The sequence below is a fragment of the Simochromis diagramma genome, unplaced genomic scaffold (genome assembly GCF_900408965.1).
Source record: "Simochromis diagramma unplaced genomic scaffold, fSimDia1.1 OVJJ01000334.1, whole genome shotgun sequence".
Taxonomy (NCBI): domain Eukaryota; kingdom Metazoa; phylum Chordata; class Actinopteri; order Cichliformes; family Cichlidae; genus Simochromis; species Simochromis diagramma.
Genome location: NW_024386764.1, coordinates 6,776,240 through 6,794,984, shown reverse-complemented (window position 1 = coordinate 6,794,984; position 18,745 = coordinate 6,776,240). Strand labels below are relative to the sequence as shown.

At 38.8% G+C, this 18,745-nt stretch overlaps 2 protein-coding genes and 1 long non-coding RNA gene across 5 annotated transcripts; 2 read left to right on the top strand and 1 right to left on the bottom strand.

Annotated features, from left to right (window-relative positions):
• Nucleotides 1-5,312: 5,312 nt before the first annotated feature.
• On the top strand, nt 5,313-9,790 carry mpv17l2 (MPV17 mitochondrial inner membrane protein like 2). 2 transcript variants are annotated; one of them, XM_040033869.1, is made up of 6 exons: nt 5,313-5,434; nt 6,201-6,419; nt 6,793-6,954; nt 7,265-7,341; nt 7,755-7,883; nt 8,661-9,790. In XM_040033869.1, exons 2-6 carry the CDS (start codon nt 6,230-6,232, stop codon nt 8,757-8,759), a joined length of 657 nt encoding a protein of 218 aa, XP_039889803.1. In that variant the 5' UTR covers nt 5,313-5,434; nt 6,201-6,229; the 3' UTR covers nt 8,760-9,790. The 2 variants fall into 2 exon arrangements, with proteins under 2 accessions (XP_039889803.1, XP_039889794.1); XM_040033860.1 differs by lacking the exon at nt 5,313-5,434 and adding an exon at nt 5,441-5,563.
• A 1,076-nt stretch (nt 9,791-10,866) lies between these two features.
• Nucleotides 10,867-18,446, top strand: LOC120734841 (integumentary mucin A.1-like). Of its 2 annotated transcripts, none has more exons than XM_040033892.1 (4): nt 10,867-11,252; nt 12,982-13,358; nt 15,230-15,385; nt 16,867-18,446. In XM_040033892.1, exons 1-4 carry the CDS (start codon nt 11,192-11,194, stop codon nt 16,909-16,911), a joined length of 639 nt encoding a protein of 212 aa, XP_039889826.1. In that variant the 5' UTR covers nt 10,867-11,191; the 3' UTR covers nt 16,912-18,446. The 2 variants fall into 2 exon arrangements, with proteins under 2 accessions (XP_039889826.1, XP_039889818.1); XM_040033884.1 differs by having other exon boundaries at nt 10,873-11,252; nt 12,982-13,356; nt 15,222-15,385.
• Nucleotides 14,131-14,914, bottom strand: LOC120734853. The gene is made up of 2 exons (XR_005696125.1): nt 14,729-14,914; nt 14,131-14,325 (listed from the first exon to the last, which is right to left on the bottom strand). It is a non-coding gene; the product is annotated as an uncharacterized LOC120734853 (long non-coding RNA).
• Nucleotides 18,447-18,745: the final 299 nt, after the last annotated feature.

Here is an 18,745-nt window from a genome sequence, read left to right as displayed (position 1 = left end):
GGAAAATAATAATGAAACAACGAAATTAATTGACAGAAAAGAGAAGCCACAGCTCTGGTTTTTAAAATCTTTCTCTTTTTTTTATCCCTATACCTCACGTGATTATGAAAATAGTTACTTACTATTTAGTAGAGTGAAATGCCTCAAAAACCAACTTATCTCATTTAACTGCGTCCATCGGTTGAAAAAACTGCTTCATACACGCAGTTGTAATCCCAGCGATTGGTAAACAAATAACGGATATCTCACGGTCTTTTTGAATAAACAACCTCTTTGAACTTGGCTTTTATTTTGAAAAGGGAAAAAACGAGTTCCAGTCGTTTTGTAACTCGGGTTGTGAAGGCGACATAAATGAATGACAAGTGGGCGGGGTTTAGGGGTACGAGAAGGATTGACGTCCTGTCTAACGAATCCGGAGCGTCCTGAAATATTCCACCTCAAACACTGAATCGGTCTGGTCTTTTATTATTGATGAAAGCTGCCGGAGAGGCTGAATTATTGATTACGGGGTCAGCAGTAACCACTGAGTCCATTCCCACCCAATAAAAGACACCGGTCCCATAATGCACTGCAAAACCATCACACTCATATACGTTTCATACGGATGCGCTGTAAGGTACAACGCCTGTTTCATAAGACAGCTGTAAGCGCTGCAGAGCGGATTTTGTAAAGTAACAAGAAACTGATTTTAAGCACAGCTGGATCTTTTATACTGAAAGCATGTCACTGATTATTAAAGAATAGCCTACATTTAGTAGGAAATTGCACGTGATGATGATGTCACTGGAATTAAACAATTGCCATTCAGTATTTTTTTTGTTTTGTTTTTTAACTTATTAATCATGCTTAGTATCCACAGAGAGAGCAACGTTCTTTATCATAGTGTTTAACTGTTTACATTTATGAGCCAGTGAGCTGAAATGAGACACAATAACATTTTTAAAAGGATAATAAGGATAAAAAAAATAGAAATGTTGCTTTCCTTTGGTCATGAAAATAGGCACCTAATTGTGTTTTAGTCCCAACAGCCCTTTATCTGTGTCCAAGGCAAGAGAAAATACAGTTGTAGGCACCGTGTTAGTATTCTTGCGGCTGTCTGCCATAGTTTCTGCTGTGCTGTTACTATGTCAGCAGGTGACAGCATTTTACTGGGAAAACCTGTTTGCTGGAGAGGAGTAACAGCTTGTATCCACATTCTGTTTAGAGATGACCTGCTGCCTGAAACATGGTCAGCTGTAAAGTCCATTCAGTGTTATGGTCAGTGTCTCTTTATGAGCATGTATTAATGCACTTATGTTGCTGTTATTTTCTTCCTTATTAAATTCCACAAACACACTGCAAGTGTTCCTGAGCGGACAAACGCGTCTTTTAAGTGACAGCTGTGCAACAACTGTATAAACGGTTTTCAGCCAAGTGAAAATGCAGTTAATCGTCAAGTTTCAATGCTTTATGTATTGTATGTAATTTTCATATTTTTGTATTTAGACACAACCATCAAATCATTTTTTTCCCAACAAGCTACACGTCCTCATCTAAACCTAACACCTAATGTTCTCATTTATTTTTCTGTATTTTGTTGTCAACTGACTGCTTGTCTGTGAAAAATGCTTTAAAAAAAAAAACCTGCACTTTACTTATCTATTTGCTATTGTATGTAATCTATATAATAGTAATATCATATATATAGCATGTAGTCTATATAATAATACAATAGTAATAAGTAGTTTACATCAGAGTTCAAAATGTGGCTTTCATTTCACAATTTTTATTTATTTATATAAACATAATTGGAGAACTCAAACAGTGTCCTATCCTTGGTAACGACTGAGTGAAATATTAATGTGTTTTTATCGCTACTGTTTGCACCTGCAAGTGTTGAATTATAGCGATTTAAATGTTTGCATAATGGTGTAATAAAAGGCTTTGTTAGTGTTGTGTTTGTACTTAATGGGGCCATTGTCCTGTGTGGAGGCTCACAGACATTTGAATAAAGTGATGCAAGAACTGCTGTTTAAAGAACTGGGAGCAGCTTGAGAGACACGTTTTACTCTTCACAGCTTATTCAACCTGGGCAACAGTAGTATGTTGTAAAGGAGAGGCTGATAAAGTGTTTTACTAACACTATCAGACCATATAATAAAATATAAGCTATCTAAAGCAGTGGAGTCAGACATAAGGGCCAGAAGGTTCCCGTTCTCTATGGCTTTGCAAAGTGTGAATATTAACAACACATTTGTTTTTTTTATTGTGGTGCTTAAACTATTTTTTCACAAGATGTAAAATATGTGGAAAGTTAAAAGCATTTTCAATAAACAAAAACATAAAATACTACTGTTGTTTCTGTATAGGCTTTTCCACTGTTGTCTGTAAATTGTAAGGCATGTGTCAGGGCAGTTGCTTTACAGAAAATTGATTTATTTTGGAAGTTGAAACATGTGCAATCATAAATAGAAATACAGTATACCTATCTATCTATACATACATACATACATACATACATACATATATATGTATATGTATTTAAGTATGTATGTATGTATGTATGTATGTATGTATGTATGTATGTATGTATGTATAGTATGTATGTATGTATGTATAGATAGATAGATAGATAGATAGATAGATAGATAGATAGATAGATAGATAGATAGATAGATAGATAGATAGATAGATAGACATGTGACTGAAGAAGTCACTTGGATGAGCGACAAAACCCACTGAAATCGCTACGTCCAGATGAACACAATCAACCTTTTGGGATTTCCTTACCAGGATGATTGAACATGCATCAAGACATCGAGACTTCATAACTGCATATTTTTCTGTCCAGTTATGCTTTCATAGCACTGGCAGTGCTGTAGTGATGCCATTATGAAAAATGATGGTCCAAACTAATGACAGTCTTTTGTGCACGTTCAGTGCCCACACATAGCACTGCTGTCACAATTTTTCATATTTTTTAAGAGCATGACTTTCAGGTGCTGTTTTAATGGATGTAGTTTTCAGCCTGCTGCTTCCTCTTTTGTCCTCCACCTGTCCAGTTTGATCAAAACTGCAGAGCCTGCCAAGATATGCCAACCTTTCAGCTAATCATTATTTGAGAATCATCTTATAGGCATAATAATACTATTTTATGCTATAAAAATGACTTTTTACTTTCGGGGATTCCACTAAAAAAATGGGAATGAATGAATGTTATGCAAGATGGGGTTTTTTTTCATTTCCTCCATTGTCTCCCTAACCTGTGTTCACTTTTGAGAGCACAGGTTAGGGAGATGGCAGGGATAATATACACAAGGCTAAATTTGACATGTGTCAGATCACTGTCTTTATTCAAGAATAATTCATGTTAAGCATAAAAACAAGAAATGGGTAATAGCTACATGTGTGTTTGTGTGTGTGCATAATATGCATACTTTGCTTGTCGTATCCAAATCAGGTAATTAGGAAGATGCAACACAGCTGGGCAATACAAGGCACAGGTAAACTGAGACAAATGACAGGGAAAGCAAAACTGAACATAACACAAGCAGGACAAGAGACTGTCAAAATAAAACAGGAAACCACCGTGGAGACATACAGACTTGATAAACACAAAGCGAGAATAAACAGGCTCAGAGAGAGTCTGTTGTACTTTGTTGTGCATGCCTTCTAACTGCTGATTTCTCCTCTGGATTTCTTGAAGTATACAGGTCTTCCTGTATTTTCTCTTTTTGTTGCTTTTGCGCCTGCATTTCAGTGTATTTGCTAGCCTTCGTTGTGTTTCTCGATGTTCTGATGCTTGCAATCTATTTCTTTCGGTTTTAATTCCTGTCGCTCTTTCTCTTGAAGAAACTCTTCATTTCTGTGCAGTGTTTTATCAAGCCTTATTTGCAGCACTCTGCATTTTGTCTCCGTGTCTTGGAGTTTGCACTGCATGTCTTTCTGTTTTATGTCCTGTTGATTTTCTTTGAGGTTTTTTCCAGGCCTTCATCGAGCTTTCTTTGGAGCTCCTGATTCTTTCTGTACATATTCCTTGGAGATCCAACTGTATCTCCTTAATAAAAGCTTCCCTGTCTTGAAACTGGTCAGACATTTCTTTTAATCCAGTGCTCTTTTTCCTGTTTTCTTTAATCAGGCACATCTGCTCTCGTGCTTGACCAAACATGATTCCCCAGCCCTCATAAGTAATCTTTATGTTGGGCTGGCGTTGCGTATTGTTAGTTTGTTGGTCTTGTCTGTTCATGAGAAATTCGTTGTGCATTTCTTCCAGGCGTTTATATTGTGCCTCCATTTGTTTGCACTTCTCCTCTAGTTGAAGTTTCTCTTCTTCAGTTTGTTTTTTTTCTGTTCTATAGATCGTAATTTTCGTTCCTACTTTCCTGTAATGCCCTTTGGAAGGATAAGACGCCATCTGGGAAAGTTGGCTGGCCACTCCAGGAAGGACGCTGGCCGCTGAGGTGGAACAGTTGTAAGTCTAAGTTTGATACTGATTTTCCTTTTTTGGTTAAACAAATGCAAATAAAATGTAATAAACTTTCCATCTCCTCATCATCACTGTTACAAAAGCACCGGTTTAATTAAGAAGAACCTTTTTACTAGGGTTTAACACATTTTCTCTCTCTCTCTCTCTCTCTCTCTCACTCACACACACACACACACACACACACACACACACACATACACAGGTCCCCAAAGACAGGGTCCTGCCAAGGTGGCATTTTTTATTAAAAAAGTAAACTTGACAACAGCACAAAAATTGTTCTATAGTTTTAATTTTTATCTCAAGCATATTCATCTTCCTATTCCATCACCATATTTTCATGACCATATATTTTTGGGACATATGATTATTGATTATTACCGAATTATGAACTATCATAATCTTATGATATTCATAAAAAATATTACTGCCATTAACTTTTTTTACTTCTTTTATTACTGTCCTAAGTCATAAATGATTTGACAGGGGGCCATAAATCACTGGTTTGACATAAAGTACCAATATTCATCCTTGTGTGGACACAGCACTCGTTCATCCACTGAATCTGGTAACTTCTATGCCTCAGTGATTTATATGTCAGTGTTAACTGGCTTAACAAACAAACAACATCCCTCTCAAAATGGTCAGGAACAAGGACTAGACTCAAAATGGGTGAAAACACGGCCAATATCCAAGAAAAGCTTTTAAAGACTATCATAAAGTCTGGAAAACGTTTACTCACAACCACTTTAAAAAAATTACACGAGAGTCTGGCTTCTTGGAAGCAAAATATAAAGAAATGTGGGGTGTCCAAGAACGTGGGTGGTGGGTGTTCTTTGTACAACGAGTTTTCGTTGTTCCTCCCGACCAGCAGGTGTCGCCATCACATCACTGCGCTAATCAGACATTTGCTCACCCGTCAGGTCGTGGGTGCAGTCTGCGGATACAAGAAAAAAAAAACTTCTCTTTCCTGTAAGGTTTTTATCGTCGTTTCGCTCTTCATTGCTGGTGGATTAGTGTGTTTGACTGTGGGTTTATTAATGTTGCGTTGTTAAGTCAGGGAAACGCATCATCTACGCGGAAACGCACATACCGGCTCAGGTTCGCCTCATCTGTCTCTCTGTTGCATGTCGCGTTCACTGGTATCATTGTGAAACCGAATGTAAAATTTCATGTAAACGTCAGTGCCGACCGGGACTGGATTGTTTTAAACAGAAAACAAAGTGTTCGTCTCTGAGCTGTTAGACCAGAAACTAGCTAACGAGCAGCAGCTGGATAGTTGAACTTTGAACTCGGAGCTTTACAGCTTTTTCAGCACTTTCGGAGATTAATAAAGTCTGTAGTGGTGTTTAAACTACATATGTGGTATTCTTCTCACAGAGGTTCGCAGTTTGTGTATATATAATATACGTTGTGCACATAAAATTGCTTTTAGGTTTTAAGTGAGAAAACTGCGGCGCAAAATCAACAAATAATAGGGACCAAGTAGTGTTCTCGCTAATTTAGTATTTGACTGGTAATTTACACAGGCACGTGCATTTACACTCACAGGTGAACAAACATGCCCCCACGTGTCAGCTAGCATTATATTTCCTCTCTCCCTGTGTTGGAAGATCAAGTTGTGTCATTTGTTTTACTCCTTTTATTACAATTTGTTTAGTACAATGAATCTACCTATCCGCTGGCTTTCCGTGCATGAACCCTAAATGTTTATTGTCTTTTTCCTTCTTCTCCACAGATGACTGTACTTTCTCCTGTCTGAACATCATGCTTCCCCGTGCGGGTAAAGAGTTTCTGGTCCGGATACGGTTCTCCTGGAGGCCGTTCTTCCAAGGCCGCTACCTGCTGGTTACCAATATCATGAGTGGAGGGGTGATGCTGTCTCTGGGAGACATCCTGCAGCAGACTCGGGAGAAACACAGGGATCCTGGCAAAATCAGAGACTGGAGCCGAACAGGTGACACAGAGTTTTATGCATTTAATGTCATACACCATTTTCTTATTTTGGCTGATATGCAGGAGAGCTCCAGATCTGTACAGTTTCTAAAATAAAAATATAATGAACTCAAGTAATTTTGGACAAAAGCATCTGCATTGTTGTTAGAATTATCATTTGATTTGGGGATACAGAGGAGAGCATGCCAAAGAACATATGCAAAAACAAATGTAGTTGTCAGCAGCAAAGATTCTGCCAACAGGATTATGCTTAAACACTTTTTAAAAAAACAATTCTTACAAAATAAAAAGGAACTCCTACTATTTTGTAATAATCTCATGTTGGGCTATCATGATTAATTTCATACACGGCTGTTCTCTGTTTGGCTTCAAAGCTCGCATGTTTGCCGTGGGCTGCTCCATGGGTCCTCTCCTGCACTACTGGTACATCTGGCTGGACAGAGTGTACGCGGGCAAAGCTCTCAAAACCTTGGTCAAGAAGGTTGTGGTGGACCAGCTGGTTGCTTCCCCGACCCTGGGCGTATGGTATTTTTTAGGTGAGAAGGATTTTACTGGTACTAAGTCCTGCTTCTCACACGTTGTTCAGGGTGTGAGCACCTGAACAGTTTGTCAGTGACGCGCACAGACACGCACGCACACTTGAGAGATCATGTACAGAGGCAAAGGTTGCGCATAAAGATGTGGGTAAGGAAAAACCCCGCGTATAAGACATATATGGGGTTCAAAGGGTATCTGTTTCGAGTAGGCTCAAGTTTAGCAGTTCATGTTTATAAGAGCGCTTATCTGAGGGTGGTTTTAATAAAGTGTGGCATTGACGCATGTCTGACAGAAAACTGTTTATCGCAGGTATGGATCTCATGGAGGGGCGCAGTTTATCCGAAGGATGGGTGGAGTTTAGAGGCAAGTTCTGGGAATTTTACAAGGTAAGTAAACCTGGAGGTTGAACATTAATTGTTCTTCATTCATCCCAACTGAAATTCTTCTTTGTCTTTAACAGAAGATGAGAAATTAGCGTTTAAACTGTAACTGAACATTGAGTAACATAAAATATAACTGTGCTCTACACGGCAAACAGAGGAACTTTACGAGTTACGACTATAAGTTACATGTAGCAATTTATCTCTGTGCTCTTCTGTCTTAAATCTTGAGGTTGTTGTTGTTACTCAGAAGGTTAAAAAAAAAAAAAAAAAAACCCCAACCCAGCAGAGCAGATAAAACCTCCCAGTCTCAGCTGGTAACCTGCCGAGCAGACGGAGCACACTTCCCCCCTCTTGTCTGTTTCTCTGAGTAATTAGTACCTGCTTGTTTATCTTATGTGTGTTGTTCTTGCTGACAGGTAGACTGCTGTGTTTGGCCCGCTGCTCAGATGATCAACTTCTACTTTCTCTCGCCCAAGTTCCGCGTCGTGTACATCAACTTTGTCACCTTAGGGTGGGACACCTACCTCTCTTACCTCAAACACAGAGTAAGTCAACCACACAGGAAGTTTTTGGTTTTGTTAACTCTTATTTTACCAATTAACAGCTGTACGGTGCTGTGTGCAGCTCCTCCCAGCTGTGTGTGTTCTGTCTGCATACACATTTCCTCTGGGATGGCGAATGGAGCTGAAACTGTGTGTCACTGGAAGCAGATGGTATGTTTCTGCTCTATGCTGATTGGCTGACAAGTGGGCTGAAATAGGGAAGAGTGTGACAGTGGAGTTCACCAGGAATGGAAGAACTATGAAGAAAATTTCAAAGATTAAGAAAAGCAGCATGGAAAGCGCAGGCAGCTACAGTGGACACTATTCATTGTTTGTAACAGTTTCACTTCAGCTCTTTGAATGTCAAATGAACTCTCTCTCCACGGCTGGTTGACCAACAACAGCACAAGAGAGAATGATCTACAGACGGGTTGCACCACATACTTTGTATGCTGCCTCCATCATACAGCAGAGCTCCCTGCAGATAGACAGGCCATCCCTGGACTGCCAACGCCATCCCTGCCGAACCATAGGTTCCAGTATACAGGCAGCCAGTCGGAGGAAAGCTGCTTTAAGCAGGAGGCTGACAGTGGGTGAACTGAGGGGCTCTACAAAGGCTCAGTATGAGCTCAAAAGGATTAATACGGTATATTGGGACTCTTACTCACCAGCGCTGCCCATGAGGTTCATTGCATCTCTGACTTTTCTAATCACTTATGTACAAAAGTGAAGTGATGTCGATCATGTCAATGCATCCACTGATTTGTATTGTCTTGACAGAAAGACGACCCCCATGCTGAGCTGGCATTAGACAGCAACGTTGCGGATGTACAGAAGGAAGTGCTGCCACAGTCCGAACCGTTGGAGGAGAAGGCTTAAAGAAGCTCAGTAGAGATGATACGTGTTGCTGTTTTTATGCATTTATACTCTTCCTCCCTTTGGAACTGTTGTCGGACTGTTGTGTTCATGCAACAGTGTGTGTTCCTGTGTTGGTCACTCAGATTTAAACTGATGCGTCTCTGGGAAGTTTGAAGTTAAAGTGCTGGTACACGTCTTCTTAACTCCCAAAGAGTTTAAATGTGTCTGTTTATGTGTGAATGATGTGCGCATGGATGAGAAGCTGTTTCACTGCCCTCAGGTACAGCATTTACTGTCAGAGTGAATTGAGCGGCTGTTAAGGGGAAGGTTTAAAAAGTCCCAAAAGTCATTGGACCCAAATTTTAAATCTGATTCTAGTAATGCTTTTACTTTATTTTTTTTAATATGCTTTATTTAAAAATAAATAAATAAATAAATAAAAAATCAATATTGATGTGAGAGAGCTCTACTACATAACTGCTTCAGCAGCAAACCACGTCTTTGAACATTGCCTTAATATATCATCCAGTGCTGCGTTTGTTTTAATGTCAATCACTCCATTTAACTTGACCCTCTGAGGTCAAATGAAGCATGATTATGGATCTATTTGTATTTTGTCATATCACATAGAATAACCGTTGAAAATAAGTAATTTTTAACTGTGCAGTAGTTTTTCACTAGTTACAGTAAAACTGACTGTATATTTCTACCAGTTTAATTTATTGATGATTTTTATTTTTTAGCTTTGGCAGGTCCAGTGATGATTTAGTTTATGTGATGATGGGGGGAGAAAAACCAGTATAAATGGTGTTAGCATAAACACTGTGAGGGTGGGGAGCGACACCATCTTCGGTGCTGCTGCTGTGTTCGTATAATGTATTTATTATATGAAATATTTTCCCAGAGTTCTCCACATAAAATGCATCATTGGTGTACTACCTGTGTAAAAGAACTGAGGAGCCATGTATCAGAAGTCTGCTAAGATTTCTGAATGCTGAAGAATTTATTTTCACATAAATTCAAATCAAATAAAAAAAATCTTTCTTTTGGCACTTTTGTGGTTCTATCCTAATTATCCATATAGTTTAGTTTGGACACATTATGTTACAACATGTTATCAATATTGAAGCAATTGAGAATTAAATGGGATGAAGCCCCCCCCTTATTTTTATAACCCAAAAGTAAATATGGTTATATTTGCCCTCCTTATAATGGAGGAGGCTATTACCGTCACTGTGTTAGTGTTTTAACAGGAAATATTAGGGACAATGTTACAGTTATTCTCATATGAATGACATTTTAAAAATGTATTCTTTAATACTGTGCAAAATTCTTGAGCCACCCCTCATTTTCAAATATTCTCCTTCACAATAACCAGACTTTCTTGGATTTTTAAAGTGGCTTTAAGCAATAGTTCCCTAGATCTCTTTCAGTTGTTTCCTTTGGACATTGACTGCCTTTTTACTCATTTTCACTCCAGTCCTTGTTCTGTACCATTTTCAGAGGAAACATTAGCAGGGCATGCTGTTGCTAGCAGCCCATCACAACAATGCATAATTTGTTCCCATTTATTTGGCCGAGTCTGAAATATGCCAACGATAACACCGCGTGTTGTGTTGTGCCAGCATGGAGGTTCCTAAAGAGCTCTAAGCTGGGAACCTCTGGATGGCAGTGTGACCTAAGAAAAACAAAGAGACAACTGAATATCTACAGCAGATGAACGATGTCTGAAAGTCACGTCGTTTTGAAAAATGAAAACATCCAGAAAAGACCCGAAACGTGACCTGAGAGACACACCTGACCCTTCAGCTACTGTTCACTACTGTTCACTGAGGCCTCATCAGAAATGGTCTCAGGGGAAGGATCGATGCCACGAAGTCAAATTTACACAACGACTGGTCTGTATGTATAAAGTTTAAGTGATGTACACAATATCAAAAACCTTAAAACAGCATAAAAATGAAAGAAAGTAAAGTTGAAGACTCAACTTAAAAAGAATAACATGCGAGGCAGAAATAAGCTCCACTGCACCTGATTCAACAAAAGTGTCAAACGTGCAGTGGACAAAATGATTTTCTTGTTTCATCAAAAATAAAGTGTCCAGCTCTGTGCTGCAGCATAAGCAGCCTGCACAGTGCAGAGTAAGACCTGGGATAGCATAGGTCATTGCAGCTGGCAGCATGAGACAACTTTCATGTTTAAAATCTATTTTAGAAGTAAAAACTAATCTGCAGCTGCCTGCAGCAGGAATAGAAGCAAAAGCAAACACACACAACCTTGTTTAAATATTGACTGATAGTGTGAAGGGTTTAATGCTTGATATGGAACAGCCCGTGTTTAGAGCACATCCTGCTGTCAAGGATGTAGTTACCACGTGTGTGTGTGTGTGTGTGTGCATGTGCGTTTGTCTGTGAATGTCACTGATATGACTGCCAGCCACTTCCCCTCTCAACATGCCCGCAACGATGCACCTCACTCTGCTGGTGTCCCTGTTAACAGCGACAGTCATCAGTGGTAAGTCAGCATTTTTCAACAAGTTTTCACTTCTCAAAATTTTGTGTTCTATATGTTTGAACGTTAGGCTGAAGTCTTGTAGAAGTGCAAATTTATGCAAACAGGAAGCTTCGTGCAGTGAGAGACAGTCGGCCGGTTTGCCTGTGGCAGCGCGGCTCTGGCTCTTGTTTTAAGTGTAATAAGAAGCAACCGTGTGTTGTCACAGAAACATTTGTATTCATTCTGTTGCTGTTCATTACTACAAAATTCATATCATAAGTAAAGCGTGTATCTGTAAAACATAAGGGGAAGTTAAGGTAGATGGGAAGTTCACACCTGGGTGTAGACTGGGGCTAATATTTAATCAGTGATAGTGAGCTGAAGTCGAGCCTCCTGTGGCAAACACTTTACTGAACACACGCTGCAATTGCTTTAATATTACCTGACCCACTGCTACGCGCCAACACAATCTGCTTTTAGACACTTGCAGCATGTCGTAGTTTTCTGAAATTTACTTTGTTTTTGTTCTTTTGTCAAGTTTAAAGCCATTTCTTGCCTCAGAAAGTTGTCACAGCATTCTTACCTTAAGCTCCTCTGGATCTTTGCCCACATCACATAACTGTACAAGTACAGTTATGTGATTTAAAGCTCCTAAACGCTCACGTATTTACCACTTAAAATCTCAGCTTCGTCATAGTTTGAAGGTTTTCCAGTGTGTTTTCTTTGTACACAAAGCGGATTTTAGGGGTAAAACAGTAACAGGTAGAGCAGCTACAGTGTTGATGAGGACCCCAACCTGAACCCTAAAGTGCCTACACTCGAACACCTGCCAAACTTCATTCCCACACGGCTCCGTAAAGAAATCTAAAACCGTCTTCATAAACAGTCCGAGGCCACAAAGATGATGCACATATAGATTGTTATTGTCTCAGGGGTGTGAATCTAACATACGTAGCTTCCTTAACATGATTTTATGATAAACATGGTGTGAGTGGGTGTGGGCGGTGACTAGAAGATGAAACGTACAGAGTTCCATGGTGAAAGTGAGCTTTGCGTAATGCATCATTACTATCATGTTAATTACGTGTGACTTAAGTAATAGTGGCAAAACTCCAGAATAGTGAATTTAAAGGTGTAGCATTCAAAATTTCTAATCTGTGATAATAAAGCTTATATTTAGGTTAAGGTAGGGTTAGTTGATTAAAATGAATCAAATGTGAAATAAGAGCCTACATGACCACTTCAGAATCACGTGGGATTTATTTTTGTACTATATTTTGCACTCAATAAAACGATTTTTCAGCAATAATTTTGAGTAAAACGCAGCTGAAATATATCCTTATTATAGAGTTTACCAAAAATTTAAGTACCAGCAACGTTCTGTTAGTCTGTGTCAGACATCAGATATGTATTTTGCTATTCAAACTCTGGGATATTCAATGATCTAAAAGTTGGTTATAGAAAAAAATCATACAAAGCAATTATTTTGTGTCAGAACTTTTTGATGATTACAACAACACCATGCTCTGTCAATAGGAAGGGCTAGGGTTAGTGCACAGCATTAAGCCATGCTTGTCTGCATTAGTGCTCTCATGCATTAAAAACATCCAGTGCAAGTATGGAAAAATGTAATTAAAACTTTCTTTGTGGTTTGTTGGCACCTTTAAGATGCCAACAAACCACTTGATCATTATCTCAATAAGGTGTGAATGCAGCATCTTATATTTATGTGCTGTTTGCTGCTCTGCAGAAACCACCACTTCCTCCAGCCCATCCACTGCACAAACAACCACTAACAAACCACAGTCACAAACAACAATACTCCAGACTACCACTGAAAGAACAACACATCCACCTACAGCTGAAACGACAACACATCCAACTACAGCTGAAACGACAACACATCCACCTACAGCTGAAACGACAGTGCAGTCCACGACCGTCATCACTTCGGCTTCACCAAAAACGCAGCAGACAGACGACACCACCCCCAGCCCACCTCCTCAAACCACAGCAAACAACCAGACATCAAATGAGACAGCTTTGCCAACTGAAACAACGCTCCCATCTGCATCAGCATCACCAAACATCACTGCAACCACCACTGTGAACACAACCGACACAGGTCAAAAAACATCCAGTCCGCTCTTTTTTTGCCATTTTAAAAGAAATTAATTCACTTTTGGGGGTTCAAGGACAGTGAGAAACAATACAGATGGACAAATTTATACATAGCAGTGCCATACTTTATGACCTAAAGCAAACAAAATGCTTTTGCGTGCACAGAAGATTAAATTCATTTGCATGTTATGGTGGATTTCTTCTCAGGTTTCAATGAAATTTTGATGACAAGACCCAGATAGCAAGGAGACATTGACTAAACATTGTTTCAATATCAGGTGCTTCTATTGAATCAACGTTGAAATCTGACGTTGACCCAATGTCACTTTTGCACCCTTTTCTAATATTGAAACAACGTCAGGTTTTGATATTGAATCAATGTTGAACGCTGACATTGATTCAACGTCAAATTTTCAAACACTGTTAGTGTTGAAACAATGTCAGATTCTGATATTGAATCACTGTTGAACTCTGATGTTGATTTTCCATCACTTTTGCACCCTTGGTTACTATTGAAACAATAAAGTCATGATTAAAAATCAGTACTTAAAAGGTATTTGTATTAATAAAAAACCGCTGCAAATTACCAGCAATACTTAAACCTGCAAAAAAGACAATTGTATATGATCCACAAATAGGAAACCCATAATATGCTGGACATTGTCTTACAATTTGTCATGTCCATAATAATATCCCTATAAAATGAAGCATCTGGCATTATGTAATAAAAATGACAGACATCTCTGTATCAATTACAAAGTAATTTATTATATTTTTAAAAAAGTTTCTTTGTTACATGTATTGGATACAGGTCACTTATTTTTTTTAGTTTACTCGGGGATCAAACTGGATATCGGGCATCCTGCACCACCCATGTTTTCTGAAGGGTAGCGGAGACATTTCTGCACGCACTGCTTGGGCGAAGGCAAACTCAGAAACAGCGTTTACCCCCTGACCCGCTGAGTCAGGCCATCTAGGACACAAACAAACACAAAAAGAAGAAGAAAAAATTGCCAAATTAGAGCTTAAATATGAATAACCTCTTGTCTATTGTCTTCAGCAGGGAGAAAGCATCTAAACTACTAGGCTGATTAATATGAAAGTCACAAGGCAGAAATCAGCAAACTGCTGCCTCACTTTGATTCTCAAAGAGCCATTAGTTAAAAAGCTCAAAGCCTATAAAGATAAAACGAATAAACTAAACTATTTGCAGTGAAATGCATTTCTATTCCTATGCGTTGGATCTGCCAACGATAGCCTGCTGTTGTCTATTCAAGCAGAACATACAGGAGAAGGCCATTTTTAAGCAGTTTAACCACATTTGACAATTTCTAAAGTTCAGGGCTACTAAAGTCCCACAATCTTTAAGAACTTACCATTGCTTTATTTGCCTCCGGTCATTGCAGTTCATCTCGTCTGTTGTTAAATGGCTAATCCAGAGGCAATACCCTAGCATGAACAGGGTCAGTGCTGCAGGATTAACGGAAGGCTCTGAACTTCTCACGGAGGTCCCTGACTTCTCTGATCAGCTCTGTTATCATGATTATAAGTTTTTGGAAGGCTGCATCTGTTGAAAAGAACAATGACACAAAGAATACTGGCTTGTGATAAACTGGATAAGCATTGTGATGAGAAAAACAACTATATCCATAAGTGACAAACAACTGCCCAGGGGAATTTATTTGTCATGACAAATAAATTCCCCTGGGCAGTTGTTTGTTTAAGTCAATTAATAAATGAGGCATAAAACCAATGGTGTGACTTGTGCAAAGCAAATATGATTTCTTCTTACATTAGTATAATTTCAGCTGTGTCCAGCAAATATTGCATTTGTTTATCTCATCGTTTCTCTGTTTGTCCCCCCCTCAGGTTTTTCATCCGACTGGGAAAAAGATGACCTGGCGTCAAACCCCGGCCTAGTCGCTATCATTTGCATCTTCTGTATCGTCCTCGCCCTCGTTCTCGTGGTACTCACAGTGAAATGTATCCGATCGCCGAGATCCAATTTTGAGAGGCTCGAAGATATGCCGATGGTGAGATAGAAAACGTGACAGATATTCACAGTTCCAGAGGGTGAATCCTAATCTTAATCTTACTGTAGGTCTGGTATACCTCTTAAAAATCAGCACTGAAACACACAAAATGACAAACTTCTTGAATATTGTTTCAAGAATATAATTCATGAGTTACAGTATGAGGCTCTGCCTGCTGTAGGTTACTCATCCCAGCAGGGGGAGGCAGGTGCTGGTTAACACGTAGAAAACATGGATTTGCCCGTAACATGGATTTGGAGCAAGGCCAACATGTTCCAGGATTTTGCTTCACGGGGATGTTAACTGTCAGCCCCCCACCATGAGTAACACGTAAAAGTTTCCCAGCATTAAATGTCGTCTTCTTCTTGTTCCTGTCTCCTTAGTAATGAGGACAGTGGTTTCTCATTTACACGAACAGGAAGTGTGAGTGGATTGTCTGTGTATGAAAAGTGTGGTGACTATTTCTCAAGAGAAGCTATCATTAGAGCCGTATCAGTGCGTCGCCAGATAGTTTTAAACTGTTGGCATATCTCAAACTCAGCAGCAAGGGTCTAATCAAGAATGAGATTTCTGAAAAGCAAACCTTCTCTCTCACACTTACGGAGCACTTACAAGTTCATGTATGTATCTAGTGTGCAGAGACAATATCACAAAGACTTTTCAGATGACCCACAATGAGGCTGCCAATATGTGTGAAATAGAATAAAATACTGCTATTCTGGTAACCGCTGCAAAACAAGACCCGCGCTGTACGGACCAGTGTTCTTTATAAGGTGTTCTACGAGTGTAAATCTTTATTGCTGCATGACTGGGCATTGTGCTGGAGTGTACTTTATACCGTACGAGCTACATATCCGACAACATGGGCTGAAAAACAACTGATCTTCCAAAATGAGCAGGTCGGGACTTAATGATAACTTGCAGGGTTAATAAATGACAAACAATCCCCTGTAGAAATCGGATAATATGATCTAGATAATGTCCATGTATGACCACATCCATGACGCTTTTTTTCTTCACACATTCTTAGCAATTTCCTTTTGATTATTCCTGACATTATGAGAAAAGAGAATAAGATAAGTATGAAACATTTAAGCTTCCCTTCCCAGGAGTTTCTCAACCTCATCTTCACATGGTAATCCATTCTGACATTCACTAATTTAACATTTAAAACGGGTAAAAAGACGATTTTTTTAGACGCTTGTCTCCGTCAGCTGATTGTCAGTCCTTAACGTTAATTACATTAATATGCCTAAAGCGGGACAGCAAACACTTCACCTATTGTTAATCTGAACGGGGAAAAGAATGCAGGCAATCACTGTAATCGGATAAAAGAAAAACAACAGAACACATTGTACTGTAAAAGAACCACTTTAGTTCAGATGGTAAAGCAGGTACTGGACATTCAGTGCAGGCACTTTATCACCACGCTAACTGCTGGTTAACTGTGAATGGGTTGTTTGTTTTCTGTGAACTCTCAGGGCAAAGTGAATGAGGAGTCTCCGTTCGCCCACTACTCGAAATGACAGAATGCGCTTGTGGACGCCGAAGGCCCGGGACGGGTCCAACCTGCCGAACGACTCTGACATCATCAGGCTCGTCTTTACGTAGCACTTTATTCAATGCCTTTGACCTGCTTAATTTATTTTGGTTTTAATTAAGTGTAATCAGCTAACTACAACTGTCGCTTCCTCCATAGTAAAATCTGAAAATAAGCCTGAAAGGTAACCTTCATACATAACGCTTGCTAAACTGGTGACATGTATAATCTTGTAAGCACTACAACTCAGAATTACACTGGTGATTTAATAAGAGTGCAGATTTAGATTTTACATAACGCTTTAACAAAGTCATAACTGGAATGCACAAGTGTACAAATGTGATCTTATCTGGAGTGGCATATATGGCGTATGAATTGTGGGGTCTGAGGTCTTCTGTGCAAGCAAAGCTCAGACGCAAAAAGTCACAGTGCTGAGCACATGTTTTAGACCACCGGCCAGTGTAAGGTTTATGCCATAGCTGTTATAAATTAACAGTTCTGGTACTTACCAAAATCATTTTTTAATGATTCTGTAATAGTTAAACGTGTGCTCTTAAATTAAGATCATATTTTTAATGCTAAAATATAAATATTGTTGTCATTATTTTCAAATTTACTGTTATAAAAATAGAATAAAAAGAGTAAAGTCATCATTAGTTTATGATTAAATTAAATTTGATTAAATTACAGTTACTTACTTGCATTCCTGAACAGAACAATTACTGCTTGAACATCATGCTTGATTAATTTCTGACTTCCTACAGACATCCTCAGTGTGGGTATTAAAAAACTTGTTTTAAATGAGCTTTTTGGCATATTTCAAAAATATTTTTCTTTTGTTTTTCTAATAGCAGGTAGTCTAATAAATATGTTATGCACTGGAAATATCAGAAAAACTGTGGGGCCACTGACAGAATCTTTATGGCTAAAAACACTAAACAATAGGCTCATGTTCTTATTACTGATAAAAAAAAAATACTTGTGTATTTGTATGCACTAAAACAGGTACCGCTAATTATTTCTATGTTCACTCTAAAATTAATATCAGGCCATTCACATTAGTCACATCAGAAATGTTTCCAGGTTCAGGAAAATCTCGGGACTCATTTCCAACAAAAACACGTGCAATTCTACTTTGTCTTGCTAATCTTGATAAATGTAAACAGATTTGCTTATGCTTATAAACAGATTCAAATATAGAATTGGATCCTTTCTGCTTTAAATGCCTTAATAATTAATATCCCTGAGCTAGCCTGCACAAAAATGATAAAAGTCATATTTCTAGACATTTTAATTGTGGCTCAAAGTAACTTTTTTCATGAAATGCTGTCACACTGAGTCTGTGTGGCAAATCTGCTATCCTACACTCAATTTTGCAGTGACTTGAATGCTTTCCTGCTATTTCAACAAAATGATTTAATAAGTCAGTGTTTTGTAAATCGGGACGATCACATGCTGTGTACCAAGTACATAATTGTGATGTTTTAATGAAAATAAAAACATTGATGTGGTGTTTTTCACTTTCCTGTAATGTGTCCCTTGTTGCTACCTCAGGTTAAGATTACGTAAACCTTTTACCCAGCCAGTTATCTGGAAAACCCCACCAGCAACTTCCTTTAACCTACTAACTGTTGTCTTCAGCTATGCACCAACATGCCAGAGCTCCTCAGACACATGACTCACACTCCAAAGATAAAGAGAAACATCTCCAGGGCTCGAAGGTGAGGATTACCCAAAAAGGCCATGACTATTTAAGAGGACTGGAGATTGAGGCTAAACCAAATGAGCGTCTGGATAAGAATGTGACTGGGACCTCATTA